Consider the following 27,366-nt stretch of genomic DNA (forward strand, 5'->3'; position numbering starts at 1 on the left):
AAAAAATATTAGCCAGGCATGGCGGTGCACGCCTGCGGTCTCAGCTACTTGGGAGGCTGAGGTGGGAGGATTGCTTAAGCCAGGAGGTTGAAACTATTTTGAGACCCTGTCTCAAAAACAAAAACCAAAAAATTTAGACAAATATGTGATTAAAAGTGTAAAAAGTGACGCTATGGAGCCCACACAGCAACTGGTCTGGGTCTCCAAATAGTCTTGAAAATACATGGAAAAGAGAAGGCATGTCTGTGACACAGTCTGGCAAGGAAATGGGTAACTCCGTGTCCTCCTGGTGGGAGTGGAAATTGTACAATCTCTTTTGGAAGGCGATTTGGCAGTAAGTACCAGAATTACAAAAACACAAATCCTTTAGCCAAACAGTTCCACTTCTAGAAGTTTATACTACAAATACACTCACACAGGTCAATTATCTCATAGACAAGGTGTTCTTTGCTTTTTTTTTTTTTTTTTTTTCTGGCAGCAAAAAAAAAAACCTGATAAAGAACCTAAACATCTATTAAGAGAAAACAGATTAAATAAATAATGGTACATCAATACCATAGGCCATGATGCAGCTAGAAGAATGAGGAAGCTTTTCAACACTGATATGGAGCAATCTCTAAGAAACATGGTTAAGTAAGAAGAAAGAGCATGGAAATATTTATCATATGATATTTGTACCTTAAAAATGAAAGACGGAGGCTGGGCATGATCCCTCACTCATGTCTGTAATCCCAGCAGTTTGGGAGGCCAAGGTGGAAGGATTGCTTTAGGCCAGGAGTCCAAGACCTACCTGGACAAAATAGTGAGATCCTATCTCTCCAAAATATACAAAAATTAGCCAGGTGTGGTGGCACATGCCTATAGTCCCAGCTACTTGGGAGGCTGAGGTAGGAGGATTGTGTAAGCCCAACAAATGTATGTTTTCAATATAATAGATTCCAGATGAGGTCTGACTTCTTCATTGAATCCCATCATCTGACACAGTGTTTGACACATAGTAACCACATGATTAATAATTATACAAAGATTAATAAGTAGAAAAGATACTAGAAAGATATACCCTAAAATGTTAGTAATGTTTACCAGAGATTTTTTTTACTCTTTGTATGTTTGTGTTTATTTTCCAAGTTTTCCACAATAGTTATTACTTTATGACTGGAAAGAAGTACAATACATGTTATAAGACTGCATCCTAAAATATTAATGCTTTTCATGCTATGTCTATCTACAGAGGAATGAACAGCTATTTTAATGAGTACCAGTGAGTGTTTGCATTTGATCAGCAGTGCTCACAGAAATTCTGGAAAGGATGGTGGTGGATGTATGTAAGTGGCAGCTGGTACATTTAGTGCGCATTGGAGGCACATGAAGGGATAATTTGAATGTTAATTACAATATCACTCTACATGTTTGAGAGATCACAGAACTAGGATTGGGGTTATTTGATTGAACAGAGTTGTATAAGCATTGAGGTATTTTCTGTAACATTAGATGCGATTTTTGTTTTTTCCAAGTTTGTGACTACAGACGTATCTAGGTTCTAGTCCTCACTCAGCCGCTTACATACTCCATGACCTTTCTAAGATTGTATTTCTTCATCTACAAAATGAGGTAATAGCATAGTTTTTGCAGGGTTGTTTGCATACTGTGTGTCTAATACAAGTGAGAGGGTTAGCACAGTGCCTGGTCTATCAAAGGCTCTCAGGATGCCTCTGTCAACTTTCTCTTTCTCCCACATTCATCACTGAGTCCTGGGTGTGAATGAAGAACTAAACGCTGGTTTACAAATAGAGAAGGGACTTCTTTTCTAATCAGATATTTTCCTTAATCCTAGTAATGTTCCTTTAAGATATGGATTATCCCATTTTATTGATTTGAGAAGGAAATACTACTTGTGACCATCCTAAGACCCCAGCGATTAGAACCTATGCTCTGCTGATACAAAATACACACAGACCCACTTTGTGACCTCTAGAATTTTGTTCTAAGGAAAGATGATGGAAATCCTGTATTTATCGTATTGCTGTGCTTGAGGACACTAGATAACTTATTACATTAGTATGGGTTTTGGGTATTTGCCTAAAGTCACAAACCTTTTGATGTCCACCTTCTAGCCCTGAGAAATACCTCATCACTCATATAATTCCTGCAAGTAAGACAAAGCAGGACATCTCATGGACAATTCTTTGCTCTCCCTGTTCTGTGACTTCAGTTGCATTAAAATATTTTTGAAACAGTAACTTTCAAAATAATTTTCCAACATGTGTTCCAAATAATTTCTAACACTCTAACACAACTAGCTTACTTAAATAATAAAGTAGATGAGAATGATAAAATTTGCCATATTTGGAATAGATAAAATTACTCTAAATAATTATGCAAACTTCAACTTTAAATTTAAACACTATAAGCATAAAAATATATAAAAATAATTTTATAAACCATACCTGAATGATACGAATAATTTTTTAAGTGTCTTAGTCTGTTCAGGCTGTTGTAACAGAATGTCATAGACTGAGTGGCTTATAAACAGCAGAAACTTATTTCTCACACTTCTGGAGGCTAAAAAGTCCAAGATCGAGACTCTGGCAGATCCAGTGTCTGGTGAGAGCCTGTTTCCTGGTTCCATAGACAGCTGCCTTTCAACTGTGTCCTTGCATGGCAGAATATGGCAGAAGAACTCTCTGGGGTTTGTTTTATAAGGGCACTAATCCCATTCATAAGAGTTCCACCCTCATGATGTAGTCACCTCCCAAAGGCCCCACCTCCAAACATCACAACATTGGGGATTAGTTTCCAACATATGAATTTGGTGGGGGTGGGGCAGGACAATAAACATTCAGTCTATAGCACCAGGATGATTTGACTAATGTTTTAAGCAGCTAAAAAGTTGATTAAATTTGTTAAGCAAATAGAGTGTTAAGAAGAAACACACAAACCTTTAGAATCAGGCGTGTCCAATCTTTTGGCTTCCCTGGGCCACACTGGAAGAAGAAAATTGTGTTGGGCCACATATAAAATACACTAACACTAACGACAGCTGATGAGCTAAGAAAAAAAAAAAAATCACAAAAAAAGTCTCATAATGTTTTAAGATAGCTTACAAAGTTGTGTTGGGCCACATTCAAAGCCATCCTTGGCTGCATGCAGGCCAGGGATTGGACAAGCTTGCTTTAGATGGATGAACACTGTATCCTAGCAGAGTAAAATCATAGCAGTCTGCACTGTTAACACTGCCTGCCAATGAATCCTTTGTGGAATGAAACAATACTGTCTTTTAATATTTCTTAAAACCATGTTTAAATGTAGTTGCTAAAAACTAACTTTTCCCCTAACTGATGAGACTCACAGGATGTTTGCCACTAGGTAGCTTTCTATAAAATGACCTTACAGGAGTAATGCTACCTGGTATCACTGATTTTACATTTTTAATTGAATATTGCCCATTATCTCTGCTAAGGTAAAACAATAAATGCCCATTTACTAAAGAAAAGTATCTAAATGATTCCCAGAAATAGAAAAACAAGAATGTAAAACTTAGGAGAGTTTTGACATTCAGATTAATAGAGTGAATAACAAATTTTTTAATGTGAATTTATAACATTGTCTTTGTTTTCCCCAGCTATCTGTCTGTCTGCAGAATGGTATTTCTATTTGTATTTCTGCATAGCAGCAGTTTGGCTCAGATAAATCATCTAATTCATAATACTGGTAGATGTGCCAAAAAGTCACACAAACCAGAAGGTTCAAAATAATTTCTATCAACTCTGCACAGTATGTTTGAGGAAGAGCAGATTGTTGTAACTTTCATGCTTACAATCAGGGAGCATTCATAAACAGAGGCATTTAAACGTTTGTGTATATCTGACGTCACAGAAACATCAAGAATCAGGTAGGAAAAGTCAATATTTATTGTAATCTATCTTTCAGCACTCACAGATAATTATAGTAACAAATAATAGTAATAAAATGGTAATAAGTAACATTTTTGAGAACTTACTACATACTAGGCAGTAGTCTAAACACTTAAAAAATTCAGGACTAATTGATTAAATTTATTAAGCTAATAGAATACTAACAAGAAATACACAAACTGTTAGAATTGAGGTGTCCAATCTTTTGACTTCCCTGAATCACAATGGAAGAAGAATTGTCTTGGGCCACATTATCAAAACAATCCTAAATTCCCCCTATTAGACTCGAAGCAATCCTAAATTAAACTCAAAACAATCCTAAATTCCCCCAAGTATGTAGAGATTTATTAAGCTCTATAAGAAACTATACCAAAAAAATTTTTTTTCTTTGTCCTCCTGGAATGTTATATTCAAAGAAAAGAAGTAAAAGTAAGATCACCCCCCCTTGCAGTGGCAGTATTTCCCAGTTCCTTCCTAGTGAAGGTCTTCTCACATTTTTAACAGAGGTACTTGATTTTATATTGGTCAGGTTCTTCTGCAGTGTGCGTGTGTGTGTGGAGTGTGTATGGAGTGTGTGTGTTTCTTTGGCTGGAGATGCTAACAACTATGATCCAGAACTCAGAGTATTTATGATTTCATTTTATTATAGAGGTTCCCAAATGGTGACAAGTATCTCCTTCACATTTCTTTCTGAAACATCTGGGAATAGGGTGTTATCAAGGAAGAACAGGCCTTAAAGAATGGGTAAAGGGCAAGTTACAGACAGCTGCCAGGGGCACTTTCATGAGATGTCCAATAGCTCCTCCTTCTATAAGGCATGGCTTTAAAACCTGTCTCTGTGTTGCCATTTCTTGCTGGTTTCCGTTGAGAACATTTCTTCCTCCTTACCTGATGCAGGAATCTTTGGCACAAACAAGACTGAGGTAAAAGGTCCGCCGGGAACATAGATTTGAGGGATGCTAATTTGAAGAGCCAGGACAAGGATAACACACTTGACTAAACTTAAGCAACTTGCTGTGGGACAATAGTAACTTTTTTTCCCCTCTTTAATGTGACCAGTTGGATGTCTATAGTTCTAGAAATCAACACAGACCCTTCATGGGAGCAGGAAATACATTCCCAGACAGACAATATAAATCTGGTGGGGCTGTTCACCTACTTTAGAGACTTATTTTTCCACCACCATGCCAGCATAATGAAACGTTTAAATTACCTGTGTCCTGGTCAAGTTCTAGATTGTTTATCCAGTTACTTAAGCAAGAACTGTCATTTATCCAGTTACTTAAGCAAGAACTGTCATTGATCTTTTAGAAATCAAAAGAGCCAGAAATAAAAAGTAGGAATTGGTCAGAAAGGAAAAACAAGAGGTCATATTTTTTTGTTCTTCTGTGATGACTGCTGAGTTTTGGTCCTGGTGCAGGTTGGATCACCCCAGTTTTGCTGGGACAGAGCCTGGAGCGGTAGAGTTTTCATCCAAAAGAAGGGTCTTTTCTCTCAAGATAGACTGTTGAACACAACACTAGTTTCGATATTTTAATTGTAAGCTATGTGACATCTTCTAAAACTTTATAAAGGGAGAGTTACATAAAAGATTGAATAGGCAAGATGGATAAAATTCCAAATAAGGCAGTGAAAGAGATGAAATGCAAAATCAGCAGTGATGAGGAATATGTAGTACTCATATTCATCACCCTACAGGGTCTGTGAACAGCCTTGAGAAGGAAAATGTCGTTTCCCAGTGAAAACAGTCTCACACCTGATGCTGCCTCCACCAGCCTCTTCCACCAGCCACTACTCCTGCTCACTCTCAGCTAATGGTTTTGTCTCCCACATCACTGAGAAAAACGGAAGCTATTAGGAACTTCCACATCTTCACATCTTTCTGTCACCAAAGCTAAGACCTGTTTCATCTGCACTACTCTCTTCCCCATCCTCTGGTCCCTGGGAAAGAGGTATCCTTGCTTCTCCCCTCCACTTGGGCTCTGTCTTCCCAAACACATTGCTCCTGTACTTAGTCTCCCTTTTCTGCAACGTCCTTTCTCCTCCACGCTAGGTCATGCTAAGAGCCAGTAAATATGCTGTAGTGTTGCCCTTCACAAACTGTAATGTACATACATGTCACCTGGAGATCTTGTTAAAAATCACAACTGGAGTTATTGGTCTCTAGTATTTATCTTTTAAAATAAAATCCCTTCTCTTGACCCCATACATGTACTCTCCAGTACCTTCTCCATTTTTCAGCAACCCTTCACAGCAAAACTTGAAAGGTTTTTTTCAGTGAATGCATCTACTTTTCACTAACATTCTCTGTTCAATCTATCCAAAGCTTCCATCCCCATCACTGAACTGAATGCTCTTGTCAAGGTTATAATAAATTCCATTTTCCAAATCCATCAGCACTTTACTGCTGTCTTCCTTGACCTCTCAGCAGTTTCAGAGAGGTTACTCCTCCTTCCTGAAATTCTTTCTTTCAACTTCTCTGATGCCTCTTCCTAGTTTTTGTCCTACCTCAGCTTTTTCAGTCATCTTTGCTGGATCCTCCCCATGTGCTCAACAGTTAAGTTTTGTTGTGCCTCAGGGCTCTGTTCCGGTCCTCTGTCCATATTCTTTCCCTGGAAGACTCCTCCTATTCCTGGGACGTTAAGATCTCTGGCCCTGACTCAGATATCCATCTACGGATTGATCTCACCTCCTAAATCTCCAACAGGCACCTCATACTTTTTCACAGCCCAAACACAACTCTTCATCTGCCCTTTTCGCAAACTTGCTCCTGCTCCACTCTTCCCTAGGGCAGTAAAATCAGCCTTAGCCAGAAATCAGCCTTAGCCAGGTGTGATGGCTCATGCCTGTAATCTCAGCACCTTGGGAGGCCAAGGCAGGAGGATCGCTTGAGTTTGAGACCAGGGGCAACATGGCAAGACCCCGTATCCACAAAAATAAAAAATTAGCTGGGTGTAGTGTCACGTGCCTGTGGTCCCAGCTATTCGGGAGGCTGAGGTGGGAGGACTGCTTGAGCCCAGGAAGTTGAGGCTGCAGTGAGCCACGTTTGCATCACTGTACTGCAGCCTGGGTGACAGAGTGAGACCCTGTCTCAAAAAACTATCAGTCTCATTTACCCAGTTTCTCAAGCCAAACATGTAAGCAATTCTCTGATTTCTGTTTTTCTTGGCTTCCACATTCAATCTAGTAATATGTCTATGGTGACTTGACTTTCAAAACATCCCAAATATGTCCACCCTGGTCTAAGCTATCTTCCTTTTGTGGGCTACTGTAGTAGCCCCCTAACTATCTTGTTTCTCCCCCACAGTATATTCTACATAAGTGGTCTTTTAAAAATGTAAATTATTCTGTGTAAGAGCTAGTAATAAGACAAATAAAATGTAATGTTCTTCCTCTGGCTAAAACATTCCAATGGGCTTGCCATCATGCTTGGAATAAAATCTCTACTTCTCATTATGGTTACAAGTCTCCCTCTGTGGCACTGCCTCTTTCTCTGTCATCCTGTGCTCCCTCTTCACTGGCTACCATGTTCAGGCATCCTTTGTTTCCTCAAGCAAGTTGAGCTTGTTTTTTGCCTTAGCACATCTGTACTATGTGCACTTCTCCTGGTTAATTCCTTCCATCATTCTGATCTTGTGCTGGTTCTTGCTTGTAATACTTCCAGGTGACCGTCACTCCTTCTCCTCTTGCAAATCACATTCTTTTGGGAATTTTGCCAATGGGAGATACTGGAAGGAGACTGGGAAAAGGGAAGAAGTAAATAAAACAGAACAATTCTCTCTCTTCTCTCATTCTCCCTCATCCCCCTTGATATGTCTCCCTGGTTTCAGGGGCATTATCCAGCAGTGACTAGGTGACTGAGTGTCCTCTGTGGTTCACCTCTCCACCAGACAGATCCCTCCATAATCCCAAGTATTGTACTGCCAAGCACCTGCTCCATGGTGCCACTCCTGCCACACAGTTGATCCATGTGGTCATCATCTGGGCTCCAGGAACCTCCCTCTGCTAGTGGCTTTCTGCATTGCTCATGTCTGCCACACTCTATTTGATGCTCAATTCTTCCATCACCTGTGTAGCTACTTCCCTGTGTTCAATTCCCTTTGTTTGAAATACTTAGTTTCTGTTTTCCTGACCAAAACTGTTCTCAACTACAGTGTTTCATCATCAGAGCAGCCCTCACTGACCACTGGGTCACTGTCCAGCACATGTACCCATTTCAGGTCTCTTCATTGCACTTTTTATTCTTTGCTGTTTGTCTTGTTTGTTTATCCATATATTTGCTTGGTGCTATCTTGCTTATCATTGTATCCCCAGAGCCCAGTATCCTTAGAGCCTAGAATAGTGTCTGATACGTAGTTGGTGTTGAATAAATATTTATTGAGTAAATGAATAGAAGAAATGAATTGAGATTTGGCTAAAAAAAAATACTACCCAAATGAAGAGATGACATGAATGAAGTAAATGATAAGCAGGCCCCTAAATACAAACTCTAGCCAGTGGCGGGGAGGAAAATGAAAGAGAAATCAGGCAGAAAAAATGAGACTATTACCCTTTGGGAAGAGAGAGAGTCGGTGAGAAGAAAACTAGTATTTATATAATATCTATTAGCATGCCAGTTGCTTTACACACACGATTTCATTCTGTTCCTACATCAACTCTATCAGGTGGATATGATCTCTGTCTTACTGAAGAGAAAACCAAGTATCTGAGAGGTCACATGGCTCGTAAAATGCACAACAGGATTTAAGCCTACAACCCCCCGGCTTGATTAGGACAGGCCTAGGAAAGTACATCATAGCCTCAATCCATGCCCATCCCACTTTTATTGTAAATGCAGAATTTTAAAGTGCAGATACATAAACTACCATTTCTAAAGAACTTGTTTTATCCTGTTAAACCAATAGCCATCTTAAACGAGGGAGTTTAAGAATTTGAGACACTTTTGAAATTGATTCTCATCTTTTTCTTGCCCTTTCTCCCTCAAATAAATTGCAAGGCACCATGATCCACACCACTAAGTAACCAACTTTATCATAAGCTAAATAAAGTAGGCCTTTGGAATTTTCTTCCAGGTTGACCTCAGAATAAGCCTGTTGTAGTGATTTACTCTGCAGTAAGGAAGGGGTTTAGGGGATAGGCCTACCCCATATATCAGCAGCATCCCATAGAACACTAAGTTGTTATTCAGGTATGTGCTACATATGGCATCAATAGAGAAAGATGGCCTAGTTCCCCTCAAATTTGCCAGGCCCTTTATTTACACAGACATCTGCTATGTTTTGTTGAATTTTATTGAAGAACCCTATTATCTTAAGGAGGACAATTGAATTCTCAGTCCTGTTCTGGGTTTCCTGCATTATGCCAAGGTCTGAAAATGGTGGATGATGTTACTGTTTTGCTGCTTATAAGGAAATTGAGAAATAAAAGCCCAAAATGGTGGAGCAAATGATTTTTTCCTAATGCTAATTTCTCGTTTGGTGGATTCAAGTCAGGCCTTTAACATGACTTTGACATTGCTTTTATCCTGATTTGTTCTTAAGACTGTTCCCTATCCCCAAACGCCATGCTCGCAGACACTGAAGATGTACAGCAAACTAACAAATCATGGAAATTAAATAGCAATAAAACTGTTATTAACTTCATATAAAAATATTATCCAGTATTTAAATGGCGATTATTTCCAGAAACTTGGCAATTGTAACCATACAAATGATTAAATTGGTTCCAGTCACAGTCCATATTTGTTTGGAAAGGAAATACCAGTAGTGTTTGAAAAATGGGTTATTAAAGACCTTGGTTTGCTGAAGGTGGCTCATATCTTCTATTTGCTAACACAGCATCTTGTTGGGGAAAAAAAATAATAAGTGCAGCTTTTCCCTATCCCAGATTATTTTCACTACGGATCTTTAGAGCAGGAAATAAAAAACAGCTAATGGTCATGGGGCATGTGGAATTAGTTTAAGCAAAGCCAAACCCTGGTCCTGCTGACCACCACCTCTTTCCTGTGCTGTTTTGTCTATGCTAGCCTTAGAATATGTCAACAAATCTCTTTTAAGCTCAGATGGGGAGAAGGGATGGTGATTCTCTCTTTCTGTAAGGGAGTAATTTACAACAGATGTGCCTTTTTAGAAAGGTACAAGTTTGGCTTGTAAAATATTTGTAAAGAAAAATAGCCTCTGGATTTCACAAAGCAGTCCTTACTTGGTTGTGGAGATGTCACAAAGAGCATTGTTTTTCTAATACTAATATGATTCTTTTCTCTCACAATTTGGTTATAACTCAAGGTTAGTTTTGGGGAAGACCCAAGTTTAAATATCTAAAACAATGTACCGAAAAAATACCATATGGGACTTGACAGCTTTTTGACAGTGACCTGAAAGGAGCCCAATTTCAACCATGAGACATGGGTTATAGTCCCAGGAACTCTTTTTAACTAGTAATGAACTCTTAGCTTCTCCAAGCCTCAGTTTCCCTATCTGTAAAATGGAGGAACCATATGACCCTGCCATCTCAAGTGGAAAGATAAATTAAAAATGCTTTATAAGCCATAAAGTCCTATAAATGATGTGATTAGTTTCATAACAAATCTATTTAAGAAAAAAACTTTGAGGGCCCCATACTTTGTGTATATGACTTTTTGTAACTTATACAAAAGACATAATCATAATAAAATAATCGGTATCTTTCTTTAGATAAGAACTGTACTAGTAAGTATATTAGCAACAGAACTTGTGCTATTTAAGATTAAATAACTCTGGCGCTGATTCAGCCACGAGGCTTATTGAAGAACAGCTCACTGATTCTAAGTTTTAACTGAATAAGCATTAACATAAAATCAAATGATAAAAGGCATGCATCTTATGAGTATAACCAGTGGCCTTCAGAGGACATACAACTTCCAGTGGATGAGGAATACTGTAAACAGATGAACCTTCTGCTCAGGTGCCATTTTTCAAGTCCCATATCTCAGATAAGAACACATACAACTGGAGGCACCCAAAGAGAGTGAGCATGAATTGAGGCAGAAGTGTGAGGTGGATCTTTAGGCAACTGATCTTTAGTTTCTTCAAGCTGGGAATGAGAATAATATCCATCACCCTCATGTGATGGTTGTAAGGATCATATATGATGATACATATGACAAAGAAGTTTTACAAGCATGAAATAATATTCCTGAGATACAAGGGAGAGAATTCTATCATCTTTATTAAGATTTAATGCAATTTAACTTTTAAAAGTGTTGTAGGATTTCCTTTTTCAGTCTCTTCAAATTGTTAATGACTGATGTTTACCGAGTACTTCCTATGTTCCAGATATTTGTGGATTTTATGGCTTTAATGGATTAATTTAATTTTATAACCATCGCAAAGGTAGGTTGAGTTATTATCCTCATTTTACAGATGAAGAAGTTAATAAATTGCTCAAAATCACCGAGCTAAGAAAATGATGGAAGCAGCATTTGAACCATACTTAGCAAGAGAGCCAGTTACTAAGAAATCCACTCATCTTCTAAATGTGGTCATCTAGAATTATAGAGTGCCCACCACCTTCTCTAAACTCTCAACTGCCTTCTCAGTTCTGCATTTGAGTTTTCAACCATGTTTAAACACATATTTGAAAATGAAGTAAACAATTTCGAAAGAAGATTTTTTTAAAAAACAAACATACATCTACAACTTTTTCATTAGAAGTTGAGATTTAAGAAACCAAAAAAACCAAAAAACAAACAAACAATAAAAAACAAAAAAACCTAGCCTAGCATTTGCTATCTGGATTCAGGAATGAGCTCAGTGTTTGAGCTCAGTCAAGCTTTGGTATTCTCACTCAAGCTTTAACTACTGAGCTTGTAGAAAGAGCAGGAGAAATTCTACCCACCAACAGTATTCTCAAATAAGCTTTCAACTGACTCTGAAGGGCAGAGACTATTCAGTCCTTTTTATCTTATCTGTAAAATGAGTAAACCTAACCAGGAGGGGTTTTAGGAAACATCTTATTTCACCTTTTCTTTTTTCTTTTCTTTTCAAATGAGGTCTAAGGACAGGCAGTGACCTGTAATCCTGACGGTGCTTCCACATTTTCTTGTGCTTTATTTTCAACGTAATCCACAGGCTCACATGCTTTCACATTTCAAAACCTTTCCACAATTTGTTCATTTTGATTTTACAGAAAACCCTGTGAGGCATACAAATTCTTATCTCAAAACTTGTGTTATGTTGGTTGAAAGTAGCCTTTGTTACTTATTTTTCAGAATCTCTGGATACTTGGGAGCCTGAGCGTCACAGTGTCTGTTGTGGCTTCTATCAGAATTAGCCTAGAACTAGTCCTCTTTGGCCCTTTCACGTGGAGTCCATCTGAAAGCAGAACTTCTGGGACAAGAGCCTGAGATGGGATAATCTATAAGGCCCTGTTTTCCTGGCTGCTGGCCAGGCGATTAAGTCAAAGGTTTTGATATTGATATTGATAAGGTTCTTTTAAGACCTTTCAAATACAGGTCCCTGGGTATCCTTGAGAGATCTGTTCCAGAACCTCCCATGGATACCAAAATCGTATCCAAAATCTGAATGCTCAAGTCTCTGATATCACTGCCCATTGGTAGAATTGATGGACGCAAACCCACTGTGTGGAGGGCTGACTATATTTGCAGGACAGTTAAAAAGGGTTTTCTTGGCTGGGGTGTGGTGGTTCACACCTGTAATCCTAGCACTTTGGGAGACCAAGGTGGGACGATTGCTTGAACCCAGGAATTTGAGATAGCCTGGGCAACACAGCAAGACCCTCTCTCTACCCACAAAAAAAAAAAAAAAAAGAAAAAAAAAAGCCAGATATGGTGGTACACACCTGTGGTCCCAGCTACTTGAGAGGCTGAAGTGAGAGGATTGCTTGAGCCTAGGAGGTTGAAGTTGTAATGAGCTGTGATGGAGTCACTGCATTCCAGCCTGGGCAACAAAGCGAGACTTCATCTCAAAGCAAAAGTTGGGAGGTTCTTCAGTTTTTGGCTCCAGGGAACTCTCCCTCCTGACAACAGGTACATCTGCATTGCTGGATGCTTGCTGTAAGGTTTATTTACATTTAATAAAAACTATGTACAGCCTTTTACAAATAATTTTTGTTGACTTAGAAGTTAACATGGTTAGCAAGTTTTGTTTCTGTCTTGACTTTGTCATTTGTGCTTCTGATCAGAGATATTTTCCTGCCTCCTAGTCAACTTCTCAGTCTTCTCATCTTCCTTCTATCTGTGAGAGTATCTCTTTTCCGTGTTTTCCTCTCCCTCTTCTCCTTTGTCTCTTCCTCTCTTTTTTTTACTTCTTTTTCTTTCCTCACTTTTTCCTGTTTTTTTTTTTTTCTTCCATTCTTTCCTTCCTGGCTTTTATTATAACTCTTAGAGTGCCAGGTGCCACTTAAAAATGCCTGTTGTTTGCATTGTCTAGCCCAGGGTATATTTCTCTCCAAATTCTTTTTACGTTATAATCACCTTTAAAGTTGCATGCAAATTACATGTATAAGATTAAGTCAACAAGGCAAAGCACAGTTAAATGCCATTACAAATTATGTAGTAGAAATGAGCTCTGAAAAGCATAAGGCTACTTTGCAAAAGAGGAAGCAAATATTAAAACCAGGTAAAGACTCATTCTGCAAAAAAGCAAAAACAAACAAAAAATAAACCTCTGCCAAGTCAGCAGAAGGGGAAAAAAAATCTCAGTGTAACATTATAAAGAATTTACCATCATTTTCTAAAATAGACTCTGACAAGTTAACACTGAGTCATCTGGTACAAAACTAAACATGCATAAAAGGTTTCATATAGTTAAGAATTCCCTCTAATATTTCAAAATTTTATTTTTAACATAAGCCAAAATGTTTGGGAACTGTTTTAAGATAAAAATATACTATCTTGTTAAAAGGTATCCATTTATCCTGTTAACCTTAACTCAGTACCTCAGTGTCTCAATAGAGTGTTTCTATTTTTCAAGGCTAATATCAGGAAGAGAGGCAAGGCACCAAGGAAACTGCACAAGATTTGATATAGTAAGAACTGAATAAGACACTTAGATAAGATTCAGTAGCCAAGGGACTCTGAATTGCTGAACTGCTCTCTGAGAATTTCAGTATTCCAGATTTCAGGTTGAAACATGGTTTTTTTATATCTGAAAAAGAAGAAAGATTGGCACAGAGAAAACATTTGATCACTTCTTTTTGTGCCTTTATCCACTCCATACTTCCCATCTAATGTATTTTCCATAGGTTGGAAGTATAGATCTGAGAAGAAGTCTATTTTGCACAGCATCTAAGTGAACTAGAGAAAGTAGTGGACCAAAACTATCTTTAGCATCCAACACGGGAAACATAAACATGTTCCAAACATAATTTCAGACATCATGCTATGTGAGTCTATACTTGTCCAAAGAAGAGCTCCAATCAATGGTAAACTATAATAAATAATTATGTCTCATAGCAAATATCAGCCTTACCATTCACCTTTTGCCAAAGGTTATGTAAGCAAGACTTTAAAGGACAAGCAAAATTATGATAAAGATTAATTAGCTCTTTGGGATAGAAGGTATCTCAAATCCGAATACTTCCTCCAGGAAATAATAAGGTGACCATATGCCCTGGTATAGTTCCATTTTATGCTCATTATTGTAGCATAAGATTTAATAGCTCTCCCTTTCTCCTAAGACACTCTCTCACCTTAGAAAGTGAAATAACATTGATTTTATAATAGCAATATTTGTAGCAAATATATTCTACATACCTGCTAATTCTGATTAATACAGCACAGGTGTTCAACAGATAACTTCTCAACATGGTTGACAATGACCACTATGGCAGGGTTCCTAAATGTATTAATGACTAAACTAGGATGCAGCTCGGCAGGAAAAACCAGTCCCAGAATATTCACCCCCTGATGTCTATCACTTTGGCTTCATGTTCCCATTTAGAACAGACTCAATGAAGGGGAGAATCTGTCATTTTGGCTTGAAAGTCAATGAATAGGATTCTTCAAATATGTAAGGTATGCCTATTGATTATTTAGGTCTTTAGATTTTCTTAAATATCTCAAAACTAGGTGGTAGGTACTTTGGAAGAATCTAGTTAACTTTCTGTTGTGATATGTCATAGTAAAGTAGGCATATATTAAAGAATCACTGTACTTCAACTTTTACAGTTAGTGATGTTTTAGGGACTATTTAAAACCTAATAAGAGAGCTTTTAGAAATATTGTATAGACTCATTAGAAATAGTTGTGCAATATAAATCTCACATATTCTCAGATTCATGGTTATAGCTGTTGTAGGTATTTTTTTTTTTTTTTGTATCTTCAAAAGAAACATTAATAATGCATTAAAAAAAAAAAGTGTCACTACCAAGACTGGGTGATTAACTACTCTGTGATATTTCTTTCATCCAGCTGCTTTAAAAAGGAAAGCAAAAACAACAATAAAGGAATGTACCAATTTATTCTCTACAATAAAGTACTGAACATTATTGAAAAAAGTATGAAATATTGGAATGCAACATAGCAATTCCATTACCCATTGCAGGTTTGGGTCCTATACTGTATATAAAGAGTAATTACTTCATTGGTTGGAGACCACAATGAAAGAATATAGAATTTGATGACAGATTTTAAAATGAAAATTTTATCCCAAAGCTTTTGCTTTTCAAAACTGCATCAACATTACAGACCATCTTATTTTGTCTTTTGGTAGTTGAGGGTAAGGGAGTGGCGGTGGGCTGGGAGTGCAGCAGTAACAAAGCAAATGAAGATTGAGTGAATATTTAAAAATCCTTAGCCAATAATCGTACATCAGCACTTGGATTTTAAAATGGCTATTAAAAATTTTCTTCACAGATGCCTCAAGTGACACATCTTATTAATGAAGGTCCTGCACTTAATATTTGCTTACATGATTGACATTAAATCTGGTGGTTTCTAACACATCTTTCACTTTCTACCTTCAAGTTTCTGGATTTCATTCTCTTGCTCAAGATTTTAGCTCTATGATGATTCTCAAGGCTAGATTATGGTGTCTGCATTTTCGAAACATTTTCAAATCATTTTTCTTTATCTCAAAGGAATTATTGGTAGGAACTGAAATCTTCCTGGATAGAATAGGAAGGTCATATGGTTATTATATAGACTCTGGAGTTAGCCAGGCATTGTCCCAACCCAAGTTCTGTCGTTTTCTCTGAGCCTCAGTTTTCTCTTCTGTAGAGTGGAGAAAAATAACTACATTGTAGGATGGTTGTGAGTATTGGATGAGTTATGAGAAAAGCACTTTACACTGCTTAATGAGTGTGTTTATATTCCATTTCTTTCCAAAAATAAGATAGCTTATAAAAATATAAAAAATAGACAAGCCAAGTACCAGTTCATTTATTTCTTCTAACCATCTTCCTTTAGTAATATTAAGACAATTGGGGAAATATTCTGATTATAAAAGTAAAATATTAATTGCAAACTATTTGAATATTACAGGAAGGTATGAAGAAGATAAATTTCCATTACTGGAATATTTTGATGCATCTCCTTCATCCTTTTTTCCCCCCCAACATAGACATTTTAAACATAAATTAGGATTACACTATATATATTAGATCATAAGCATTTTTGTTGTCATTATATATTCTCTCTAAATATTTTCTGATTTCATAACCTATCAATTGTATGTACCATAATTAATCTCATCCAACATACTATTACTCTTTTTGTTATAAACAAAAATGCAATGAAAACATTTTCAGATGTTTACTATTTTGGAAATATCATCCCATCGTTTGTAGCATTTGTTGATTTTTTTTCTCACTTAGCCTTTTAAATTTATGACTTTTGACATGTTTTAAATTTTATGTAACCATTGCTATAAATTATTTTCCTTTGTAATTTATTTTACTTTTTGTACGTTTAGAAAGTTCTTTCCTATTCCAAGGTCAGTAAATAACTTCCCTGTATTGTCTTTTCATAATTCATTTTTGCTTTTAACTTTTTAAAAAAATTTAATTATATTTTAAGTTCCAGGACACATGTGCAGGACATGCAGATTTGTTACATAGGTAAACATGTGCCATGGTGATTTGCTGCACCTATCAACCCATCACCTAGGTATTAAGCCTTGTATGCATTAGCTATTTATCCTGTTGCCCTCCCTCCCCACATCACTGCCCCCCACCGCCACCACCACCTGCAGATCCCAGAGTTTGCTGTTCCCCTCTCTTTGTCTATCTGTTCTCATTGTTTAGCTCCCACTTATAAGTGAGAACATGTGGTGTTTGGTTTTCTGTTCCTGCATTAGTTTGCTGAGGATAATGGCTTCCAACTCCATCCATGTACCTGCAAAGGACATGATCTAGTTCCTTTTTATGTCTGCATAGTATCCCATGGTATATATGTACCAAATTTTCTTTACCCAGTCTATCACTTAAGCACTGATGGGCATTTGGGTTGATTCCATGTCTTTGCTTTTGTGAATAGTCTGCAATTAACATACATGTGCATGTATCTTTATAATAAAATAATGTATATTCCTTTGGGTATATACCCAGTAATGGGATTGCTGGGTCAAATGGTATTTCTGGTTCTAGGTCTTTGAGGAATCACCACACTGTCTTCTACAATGGTTGAACTAGTTTACAGTCCCACCAACAGTGTAAAAGTATTCCTATTTCTCCATAGCCTCGCCAGCATCTGTTGTTTCTTGACTTTTTAATAGCCATTCTGACTGGCACGATATGGTATCTCATTGTGGTTTTGATTTTCATTTCTGTAATGATCACTGATGTTGAGCTTTTTTTCAAAAGTTTGTTGACTGCATAAATGTCTTTTGGGCTGGGCACAGTGGCTCACGCCTGTAATCCCAGCACTTTGGGAGGCCAAGGTGGGTGGATCACCCGAGGTCAGGAGTTCGAGACCAGCCTGGCAAACATGGTGAAACCCTGTCTCTACTAAAAATACAAAACATTAGCCAGGTGTGGTGGCACATGCCTGTAATACCAGCTACTTGGGAGGCTGAGGCAGGAGAATCGCTTGAACCTGGGAGGTGGAGGTTGCAGTGAGCTGAGATCCCACCATTGCACTGCAGCCTGGGCAACAAGAGAGAAACTTCATGTCGAAAATAATAGTAGGTCTTCTTTTGTGAAGTGTCTGTTCATGTCCTTTGCTTACTTTTTAATGGATTTTTCTTGTAAATTTAAGTTCCTTGTAGATTCTGGATATTAGACCTTTGTCAGAGTGATTGAAAAAATTTTCTGCCATTCTGTAAGTTGTCTGTTTGCTCTGATTTCTTTTGCTATGCAGAAGCTCTTTAGTTTAATTAGATCCCATTTGTTGATTTTTACTTTGGTTTCACTGCAACCATAATATTGGTTGCAAAGCAGAATGTTTGCTTTAGACGTTTTTGTCATGAAATCTTTGCCTGTGTGTATGCCCGTGGTATTGTCTAGATTTTCTTCTACGGTTTTTATAGTTTTGTTTTACATCTAAGTCTTTAGTCCATCTCGAGTTAATTTTTGTATAAGGTATAAGAAAGGGGTCCAGTTTCAGTTTTCTGCATATGGCTAGCCAGTTTTTCCAGCACTGTTAATTATACAAGGAATCCTTTCCTCATTGCTTGTTTTTGTCAACTTTGTCAAAGATCAGATGGTTGTAGATGTGCGGTCTTATTTCTGAGATCTCTTTTCTATTCTGTTGGTGTATGTATCTGTTTTTGTACCAGTACCATGCTGTTTTGGTTACTGTAGCCTTGTAATATAGTTTGAAGTCAGGTAGCATGATGCCTCCAGCTTTGTTCTTTTTGCTTAGGATTGTCTTAGCTATACGGGCTCTTTTTTGGTTCCATATTAATTTTAAAGAAGCTTTTTCTAATTCTGTGAAGAATGTCAGTGGTAGTTTGATGGGAATAGCATTGAATCTATAAATTACTTTGGGTAGTATGGCCATTTTCACAATAATGATTCTTCCTATCCATGAGCATGAAATATTTTCCCATTTGTTTGTGTCCTCTGATTTCCTTGAGCAGTGGTTTGTAGTTCTCCTTGAAGAGGTTCTTCCCTTCCCTTGTTAGCTGTATTCCTAGGTATTTTATTCTCTTTGTAGCAATTGTGAATGGGAGTTGATTCATGATTTGGCTCTCTACTTGTCTACTGTTGGTGTATAGGAATGCTAGCAATTTTGCACATTGATTTTTATATCCTGAGACTTTGCTGAAGTTGCTTATCAGCTTAAGAAACTTTAGGATTGAGACAATAGGGTTTTCTAGATACAGGATCATGTCATCTGCAACCAGAGACAGTTTAACTTCCTATGTTCCTATGTGAATACCCTTTATTTCTCTCTTGCCTGATTGCCCTGACCAGAACTTCCAATACTATGTTGAATAGGAGTGGTGAGAGAGGGCATCCTTATCTTGTGCCAGATTTCAAGGGGAATACTTCCAGCTTTTGCCCATTCAGTATGATATTGGCTGTGGGTTTGTCATAAATGGTCCTTATTATTTTGAGGTATGTTCCATCAATACCTAGTTTATTGAGTTTTTAACTTGAAGGGATGTTGAATTTTATTGAAGGCCTTTTTCGCGTCTATTGAGATAATCATGTGGTTTTTGTTTTTAGTTCTGTTTATGTGGTGAATTTATTCATTTGTGTATGTTGAATCAGCCTTGCATCCCAGGGATGAAGCCAACTTCATTATGGTAGATACTGTTTTTTAAAAAACTTCTTAACATTAATATGGAATGTATTGGGGGCTATTTGAGACAGATATTAAGATAGATTTTGGCTATCTCAGATGTGAATGTCTATTTTAGGTAGGATTTAACATAACTTTCCCCAGTTAAATGCCCAGTAACAATACTTATTTCCTTTGTGCATGGCACCTTATCATATACCAGTCTTTTGATGCCCATATCTCATTTTAATTAAATATCGGGTACAGTGAATGCCTTCTCATGATTACTCTTTTGTAAAATTTCTTAGCTAGTTACCTATTTATTTGTCCCAACAAACTTTAAAAACACTATTAAGTTCTCCCCGTTTTCTCCAATCTATACATTAGGATTTGCTTGAAATTTCATTAAGCCTATATATTCAACTGAAAAAAAAAACTATATATTTTGTACATTTCCTGCTGAAGTTTTACCTAGGTATTTCATATATTTTGTTTCTGTGAAATATTTTTTCACATAATTTTGAGGTGAAAGACATTCTTAATGGACTTCCATTGTACAACCAGCATGCTTCAACTCCAGTTTGACTTATTCCGTATGTGGATAAATATTTATGAGTACTTTGCTTCACAGACATAAATGAACTTAGCTGGTGCTTGAGAATACTAAGGGACACACAGTTGGGGCAGACCAACTTTCTAGTTTTGAAAGGAACAGGAAAAAGCCACTGGTTACTCATTTTACTCTAACGTGCACAATTGTATAGGTGAAACTAACTTTTTTTTTCTAACTTTTTTTTTTTTTAACTGGAGAGTGTGAAAGATAAATTGATGGACCAACGTCTGTCATGACAAGTGAATGGTGACTTCTGAAGACAGTAGGGAACCCTGAGTAGCTAACTGTTCCCAATACTATTTAAGCTTTATGCGTCTTGTCTACCTAATTGACAATCCATTTTGGCATAAGCAAGATGAATAATAGACACATTTCTCCCATGTGAATTAAATTTAAAATTAAGACTCTAAGTAACTGGTATCTATACCAAAGATCGTTATAAAACTGGCCTCCATGTCCTTGGTCCCAGTGTACCCTGTTGTCCTTGGAGGAGGCACACACATCTGTCATTCACTTGCCTGCAGTTTCTGAGGTGGCGGGATGCCAGCCCTGGCCAAGTGTTCACAGTGTAGAGTGCTTTAGACTCTTCTGAAATGAAAGTCAGTATGTAAATGTGCAACATGACATTATTATTCTAGCTTCCTGGCTGCTTTCAGCAAGCACTGACTGCCACATGAGGTCTCAAGTGTTCTGGCATAGTGTGCAAGTGTTCAAAAGAAGTTAAAGTAATGAAATTGGATCTACATTTCCATAGATATTCAAGCTGGCATGAAGGAATGGAGTCATAGAATCAGGGTTGGATGGTCTCCACCAAACAGCCTAGGCAAGTGCCTGTGATGCCAGGCTACTAAGCAGAATTTTCAATTGTGAAAGGCCACCACTGTTTCTTCCTTTGAGTCTAAAATTGCAAAATATGCACATTTCTCCTAAGGTCACTCCACTCTCTAGGTGCTTAAATTTAATGCTCAATCTCTGCCCATCCATGACCTGGAGCACACCAGCTTTGCTTAAATTCAGTGTTTTAAAATGAACTAAGCACCAAAAAGGGGAAAAAATGTTTAGTTAGAACCTAATACAGCATATACTACTGTATAAAATATATGACTATTATTTTTAAGAAGGAGGTCAGGCTTAGTTTGTATATGATCTAAGTAGTATCCACATAGTAGATTCCGGGTTTTGGTGGTGTTTTTTTTTTTTTTTTTCAGTTTTCATTGCTCACAAATCTCAAGTGCATCCAGCATTCTCTGCTGCTGAAATATCTAGAGCCACAACAAAAGTTAGGTTTATGGGCGGTGGGGTCAAGAAACTGGGTCCGCTAAGGTATGTCTCGGTGAATCCAGAAGCACTGTAGAATCCGGGTTTGGTAATTCTGGGACCTCCCCTCTCTCTTATACCTTCCTCCCCCAAATGTATGTTCTGCTCATCAGAGCAAGAGCAAAGGAACCCGAGGCTCTTGCTTTGCAGCTATCTTTGTAAGTACAAATCCATGACGCTGGGTCCCCTTTCTCCTCATGTTCCTTAAAATCCTGATATTTTCATGGGTTCCAATTATCCATTTATATACACACAAAAATGAAGTTAAGTTTAAAAATGCAAGAGAGGGACAACAGAAATAATTCAAGCAATGAAGAATACCTTTACTCATACAGAATTTCTTTTTTATTGCATTTTAGGACAGTGAAAAAAAGGGATTTATAAATAAAATCTATGCCATCCAGGAGGTTTGTGTCAGTGTCCAGAACATCCTAGATGAAGTGGCTTCCTTTGGCGAAAGGATAAAGAAGTGAGTGACGGTGACATGTGAGCCCCGGTCTTCTGTGGGACAGGGTGTCCATTTGTTTCTCGAAGGGTGAAATGCCACATTCTTTTTGGCAGGGGACACTCCTTCTGGGTGCTCTATTGCTCAGTTTCATCATTATTTACTTTATTTCTGCCAGTCTTTGGCTTTATGAAAGTTCTGTCAATTTCCTTCCTGAAATTTAGAACATATTGGTTGGAAAGAAGTCATACTTGTAGCTTTGAAGAAATAACACCGTCCTAAATTTTAGCACATTTTTCACTGTGAAAGACTTTGTTCTTAAACGGAATATGAAATTGTGATAGGAAAAAAAATCAAGCTAAATGAGGACTTCAGGTAATTAAGATACACCTGCATTTTATTATTGGTCTAGTTATATTTTCATCAAGTGACAGTAAATTTTTTCAAAATTGTATTTATGGTACCCTGCAAAAGTATTTTTTTCAAGTTTGTATTTAAATAGCTGAGATCCATAATTATCAATAAACTAATGCTCTTTCATTTAGAAAATACAATTTTTAAAATTATAAAAACAGCATTCCTTTTCCTTGACTTTAAAATTAAGAAATAGAGCTTCACTGAGCTCTAATGCAAAATTAAGAAACTTACATTCTTAATCTTATATACTTATGTTTTATCTAAAACAATGTTTTTTTAAAAAGTGTATTTACAACAATTATTAGTTAAAAGACATACTAAGACCCTCATACTTCTAAATTATGTAAAAATTGGCCTACATAATGATTGCTAATGGTCTATTCAAGAAGGGGTGCCAAATTCTGGAGAAACCTTTATTTTCTTAGTTTAATGTATCTATTCATTGTTTGTTATTCATAACCAAAAGTTTTCTACAGATCTGAATCCTTGGGCATACACAGAATTTGAAAGGAGTAAATTATTTAAACTAAAGGTGTGAGTCATTCATCTGGTACCTGTCATGTTGCAAGGGATAATGCATTTTATTTTGTATAATTTTTTGTTTAATATATTTCCGCATGTGTAGGTGCTGAGTTTCCACTTTCTTACATTATATTAGACAGAACAGTCCCCCTCTCACTCCCAGATGTGCCTTTAGGAAACATTCAGTCTTGGCCTTCTGAAGACTATTCCCATATCTTTTCTTTCTCCTTCTTCCTCTCATCTCCAAGAATGTTTACCTGTCCTCTACACGCTATCCACTGAAACAGTGTGAAGCCCTGAATTTGGGGCATTTCCTCATTGAGTGTTGTCTTTTATCTGGGATACACAGTGTGCTGATACCCGACAAAAACATTTGATTTATACCAAAATACCATGGATCAGGCGGTGAACGCCTGAGAGGAAGAAGCTCCTTTGTAACTCTAGGTGGTAGGAGGCCTCAGAACAGATGCTTGGCTGGAAAACATGACTAGCTGAGGGATATGACCACCAGATCTTGGCAGTGGTTCAGCCTTAGGGAAACCTGGGTTTTGCAGAACTTCCTATGCTAAGGTACAGGAAGATGGCACAGGAGCCAGTGAGTCTTGGAGGAGCCATCTCTCCCGCAAAATGATCTTTTGAATGCTAAAAAAGAGAAATTCTCCTGGGGTCACATGGAATTAAAAGCATCTATCCAGAAAGCAGATTCAGAAGCAATCTTTAAGCACAAAATGAAAGGGCTCTATAATTACCATGTCTTGTTACTAAATAATCATTCCAGAACTTTCTTGAATTGCATCCCTTTTGGGGGAAGATCATATTCTAGATTTAGATTCCATAATGCAGAGTGTAGAAATAGAAAAGGGCAGTTTTATTTTATTTTATTTTTCTAACAGCTACACTGGTGGGGATTCTTTGCCATTTATCCTTCCAATAGGAGTAAGGAGAACACAGGGAATTCTTCAGTGGGGCTGCCCAGAAGGAAGGTTTTCTGAGTGAAGAGCCAGTGCCCTCACACATGGACTTGTGTGATGGATGACTCTAAGCTGAGCCACATGAAAACAAGCAGATCCCTTAGCCTTCTGTTCTCTCCACAAGCAAGCAGAAGCAAGGGAGGCACAGGTGTCCATCGGAAGGGAAGGCATGATCCTTTACCTGATGAATTACAGATGCTCACTCTTGACCATAAGAGGAAGAAGACAAAGACAGAAAAGCCAGATTCCAAGGATTACTGAAAACAGGATAACCACATTGACCCAACATTGGCTCTTTCAGTAGAAAAAAATTTCAGGAAACAATTTTGACCTAGAGAGAGACAAAAAGCAAGATACATGCTACAAAGCTAAGGAACAACTAATTCCTAAGTATTATGCTGAGGCATTGTATGGAAGAAAATCTTTTAGCAATCATCCTTTATTGGGTCAAAATTGCCCTGAAAATAAACTCACCTCAAGTAAGTACAATATACAATACCAGGAAATTAGAAGAAATAAAAAACACTAACATTTATCTACATGAACAATATGTTTTGCTGAAGTGTCTTAGGGGCCTTCTCACTGTCTCGTAAGAAAATAGTGCCATAAATGAGATTCCTTGAGTTGATTAGTTCTGATAATTTCACCTTGATTCACATAAGCATGTTACCACCACAACCCGTCTTCCTTGACAGAATAAACTATCCCCATTTTATAAATGGGGAAAGGGTTTTGACTCAGCTAAATCCACATAACAGAATCTAGGCTTTGAATACAGATTGGCTAACTTCTTGGCTCTCATGCTAAAGGGTCAGACGACATGATATGTTAGTTCCCCTTTAGTGGATGAACACTTAGGAGAAATTTCAAAGAATGCAATGGTATGCCTATAAATGGTGATATATTTATATGCCCAACCCTGGAGGATCTACACAGTGTTTCTATTTTCTTTATAATTTTGGCACACTCTTAAGAAGTACCAGACTGGCTTCCACCAAAAAGCCTTAAGTGATTATAATCTTCCCATGTTCCATTTCCTTGATTTTTCTACTCTTTTAAAAACATTTTTACATCATAGTTTTTGCCTTTGTCTTCATTTTTCTTTTTGTCTCAGTAAATTCCTTCCTATCTCCTCAGTACTTTTTCTTTTGTAACTTCTGTTCATTGGTCTCATTTCCATTTGTTATCATGTCTTGTCAATACTGAGTCTTGCAGCCTTCTCTGACCCAGCTGTCTATGTTACCAATTACTTCTGCCAGAATGCTGTCCTTTACAAGAAGTACATGAGAGATAATAGTAAGCAATGCTGATTTTATTAATTATATATGTATTTCTGGGAAGAAGGGCAATGATAAGAAGTGAAGTTTTGCAAGGCTAACTGTTCTATTCCTCTTTCCTGATTTCCAGTTCTATTTGAAATATAGCTGAGGTAGGACAAGTGAGTATTCCTCTAAGGAATTCTAACATTCAGAGGATTTTTTTACACAACCATGTAAGATTTACATCTACCAAGAGTTGCTGGCAACATTTTATTCCCAATGTGGGGAATACCGAGAGTTGATAGAAGGAAGAATGGTGGGTCCAGAGGCATTCCCCTCTGAAAAGCCAGAGAAAACAAGGATGGGTACTAGTCTTAGCAGTAGAAAAATAAAGATCTTCTTTCATGTGGGGAGTCACCCAAGTAGCACAACGGCTTTAGACTCTGAAGTCACCTGGAACAATCTGGAGGAGGTGGCAGCAAGACTGTTTACCTGGGCCCTGTGTTCATGCAACTGAGCAGATTATGGCTAGCCTGGGTCCTCTGATAACCTATTACAACTGGAATATATTCCAGAGAGAAATGCAGACTAACTAGGTCCCAAGTAAGAATCATTGTGTATTTTAGTATTTGAAAAAAGTATGAAGTACTCAGATTGCTGATGTGTTAATTTTCCATTCAGCACTTTCAACTGGACCGTCCCATTCTTAAGCTGGCTGGCCATTGTAGCCCTCTGTGTGTTCACAGTCATCCTGTACTGCATTCCGCTCAGATACATTGTCCTTGTCTGGGGTAAGTAAAGCCTCCCCCACTCCTCTAAACTGTCTTAGCTGCTAGGAACAAACTATGTTTAAGAGATGAGTTATACTGTCAGCGGTTCCCTGTATTTATGGTCATGAAGCTACTCCATGATGAAAGGAGACAGGTCAGTTAAAAATCACAACAGTATAAAGATTTAGGTCTACCTGCAAAATGTATTTTTCTTATCTGGCACACTAGGCTTCATCATACTATAAACATGTTAGCTGTGCAGATTCTTCATATATCAAAGTGTAGCTTTGTCTAGATATCCCTCTGATTTATTTTCACCATTGATATACAAACAGAGGCATTTCAATCCTTTCAATCCATATGGTGCATTTAGGAAAATATGCTTTTCTTGCTGTTGTATTTTATCTTATGGAAGTATATGTAAACATGGTACTATACATGGCTGCCTGTTTAAGAGGTCACCTTTAGCATTCGGGAAAAGGGTCCTCGGTACTTGCAGGTTCCTTAGGAACAAAAAGATCCTTTTATGTGTACTAAACAAGAATGTTTCTATGAAGACCTACGTTAAAGGTGGTTTTTTTCAGTCCTAATTTTTAATGCAACTATGCTGCATGCCAACGATTCTTATGCACCTGGGCTTCATTTAGGAGACTGTCGGTTGCAGCATTCTTCTTTTTTTTTTTCTTTCCTGACAAAATTCTTGGTTTGGAAAACAATTTTCAGTCTCTAGGATCTACTATAACATTAATAATATATAAACAAGACTGGGTAGAAGAATTCTCTACTTACCCCTCACCCGCTTACACATACACCTAAGATTGCTAAAACATATCAAATACAAAATGCAAAGAACCAAAATGAGTCTCAGCTTCGGAAAGCATGTGCTTACACTGAAAGCAAAATTCTTTTTCTTTTTAAGGCTTTTGAAGAAATATATTGGAATAAAGTGAGTTCAAGTCTGATGACTCCAAGCCCTCAACTTTTGAAGATTACTATTTCCAGTAATAGTCTTTTTGGCCCAACTTGCCATATACTGAGGAAGCCCTCTTACCCCTTATTATCACTATAATTACCCTTACAGTCTGGGTGAGAGGTGGGGGAAATGGTAATTATTTTTTCCTTTCCTAATTTCTATAATTCAAAGAAATTCAATTTAGCCAGCACTTTCATTATATAAGGGAACAATAATTTCTACTACGTTCTTGCTTCCTATTGTATGTTCATCTTTTTTTTTTCCTGTTAGATGCTGCTTTACAGAAAAAATTAGGGTAGAATATCATGTGTGGCGGTTTATTAACTCGAATCTACCTTGCCTTGGCTTGGGGAATCATCTCTGTTGCAGCAGGTGGTGGTGAATGCCCTGTTCTCCCAGGTTCGCAGAAACTGGAGCCCAGGGCAGACATCTAGCTGTGTAACCTGCAGTGCCCTCACTGACTAGCTGTCTTAAAAGTAATTTTGCAGAATGTGTTTGGGC

At 37.5% G+C, this 27,366-nt stretch overlaps 1 protein-coding gene across 4 annotated transcripts in view; it reads left to right on the forward strand.

Moving 5' to 3' along the window:
• MCTP1 (multiple C2 domains, transmembrane 1) overlaps positions 1-27,366 on the forward strand; it is a 409,939-nt gene that overhangs the window by 378,776 nt on the left and 3,797 nt on the right. For all 4 annotated transcript variants that reach the window (XM_011989444.1, XM_011989446.1, XM_011989445.1 and 1 more), the window contains 2 exons: positions 21,868-21,977; positions 25,804-25,913. In XM_011989444.1, the coding sequence (XP_011844834.1) occupies positions 21,868-21,977; positions 25,804-25,913 (220 nt within the window). The remainder of the gene's footprint in view (positions 1-21,867; positions 21,978-25,803; positions 25,914-27,366) is intronic.

Source organism: Mandrillus leucophaeus, unplaced genomic scaffold (genome assembly GCF_000951045.1).
Source record: "Mandrillus leucophaeus isolate KB7577 unplaced genomic scaffold, Mleu.le_1.0 Scaffold353, whole genome shotgun sequence".
NCBI lineage: Eukaryota > Metazoa > Chordata > Mammalia > Primates > Cercopithecidae > Mandrillus > Mandrillus leucophaeus.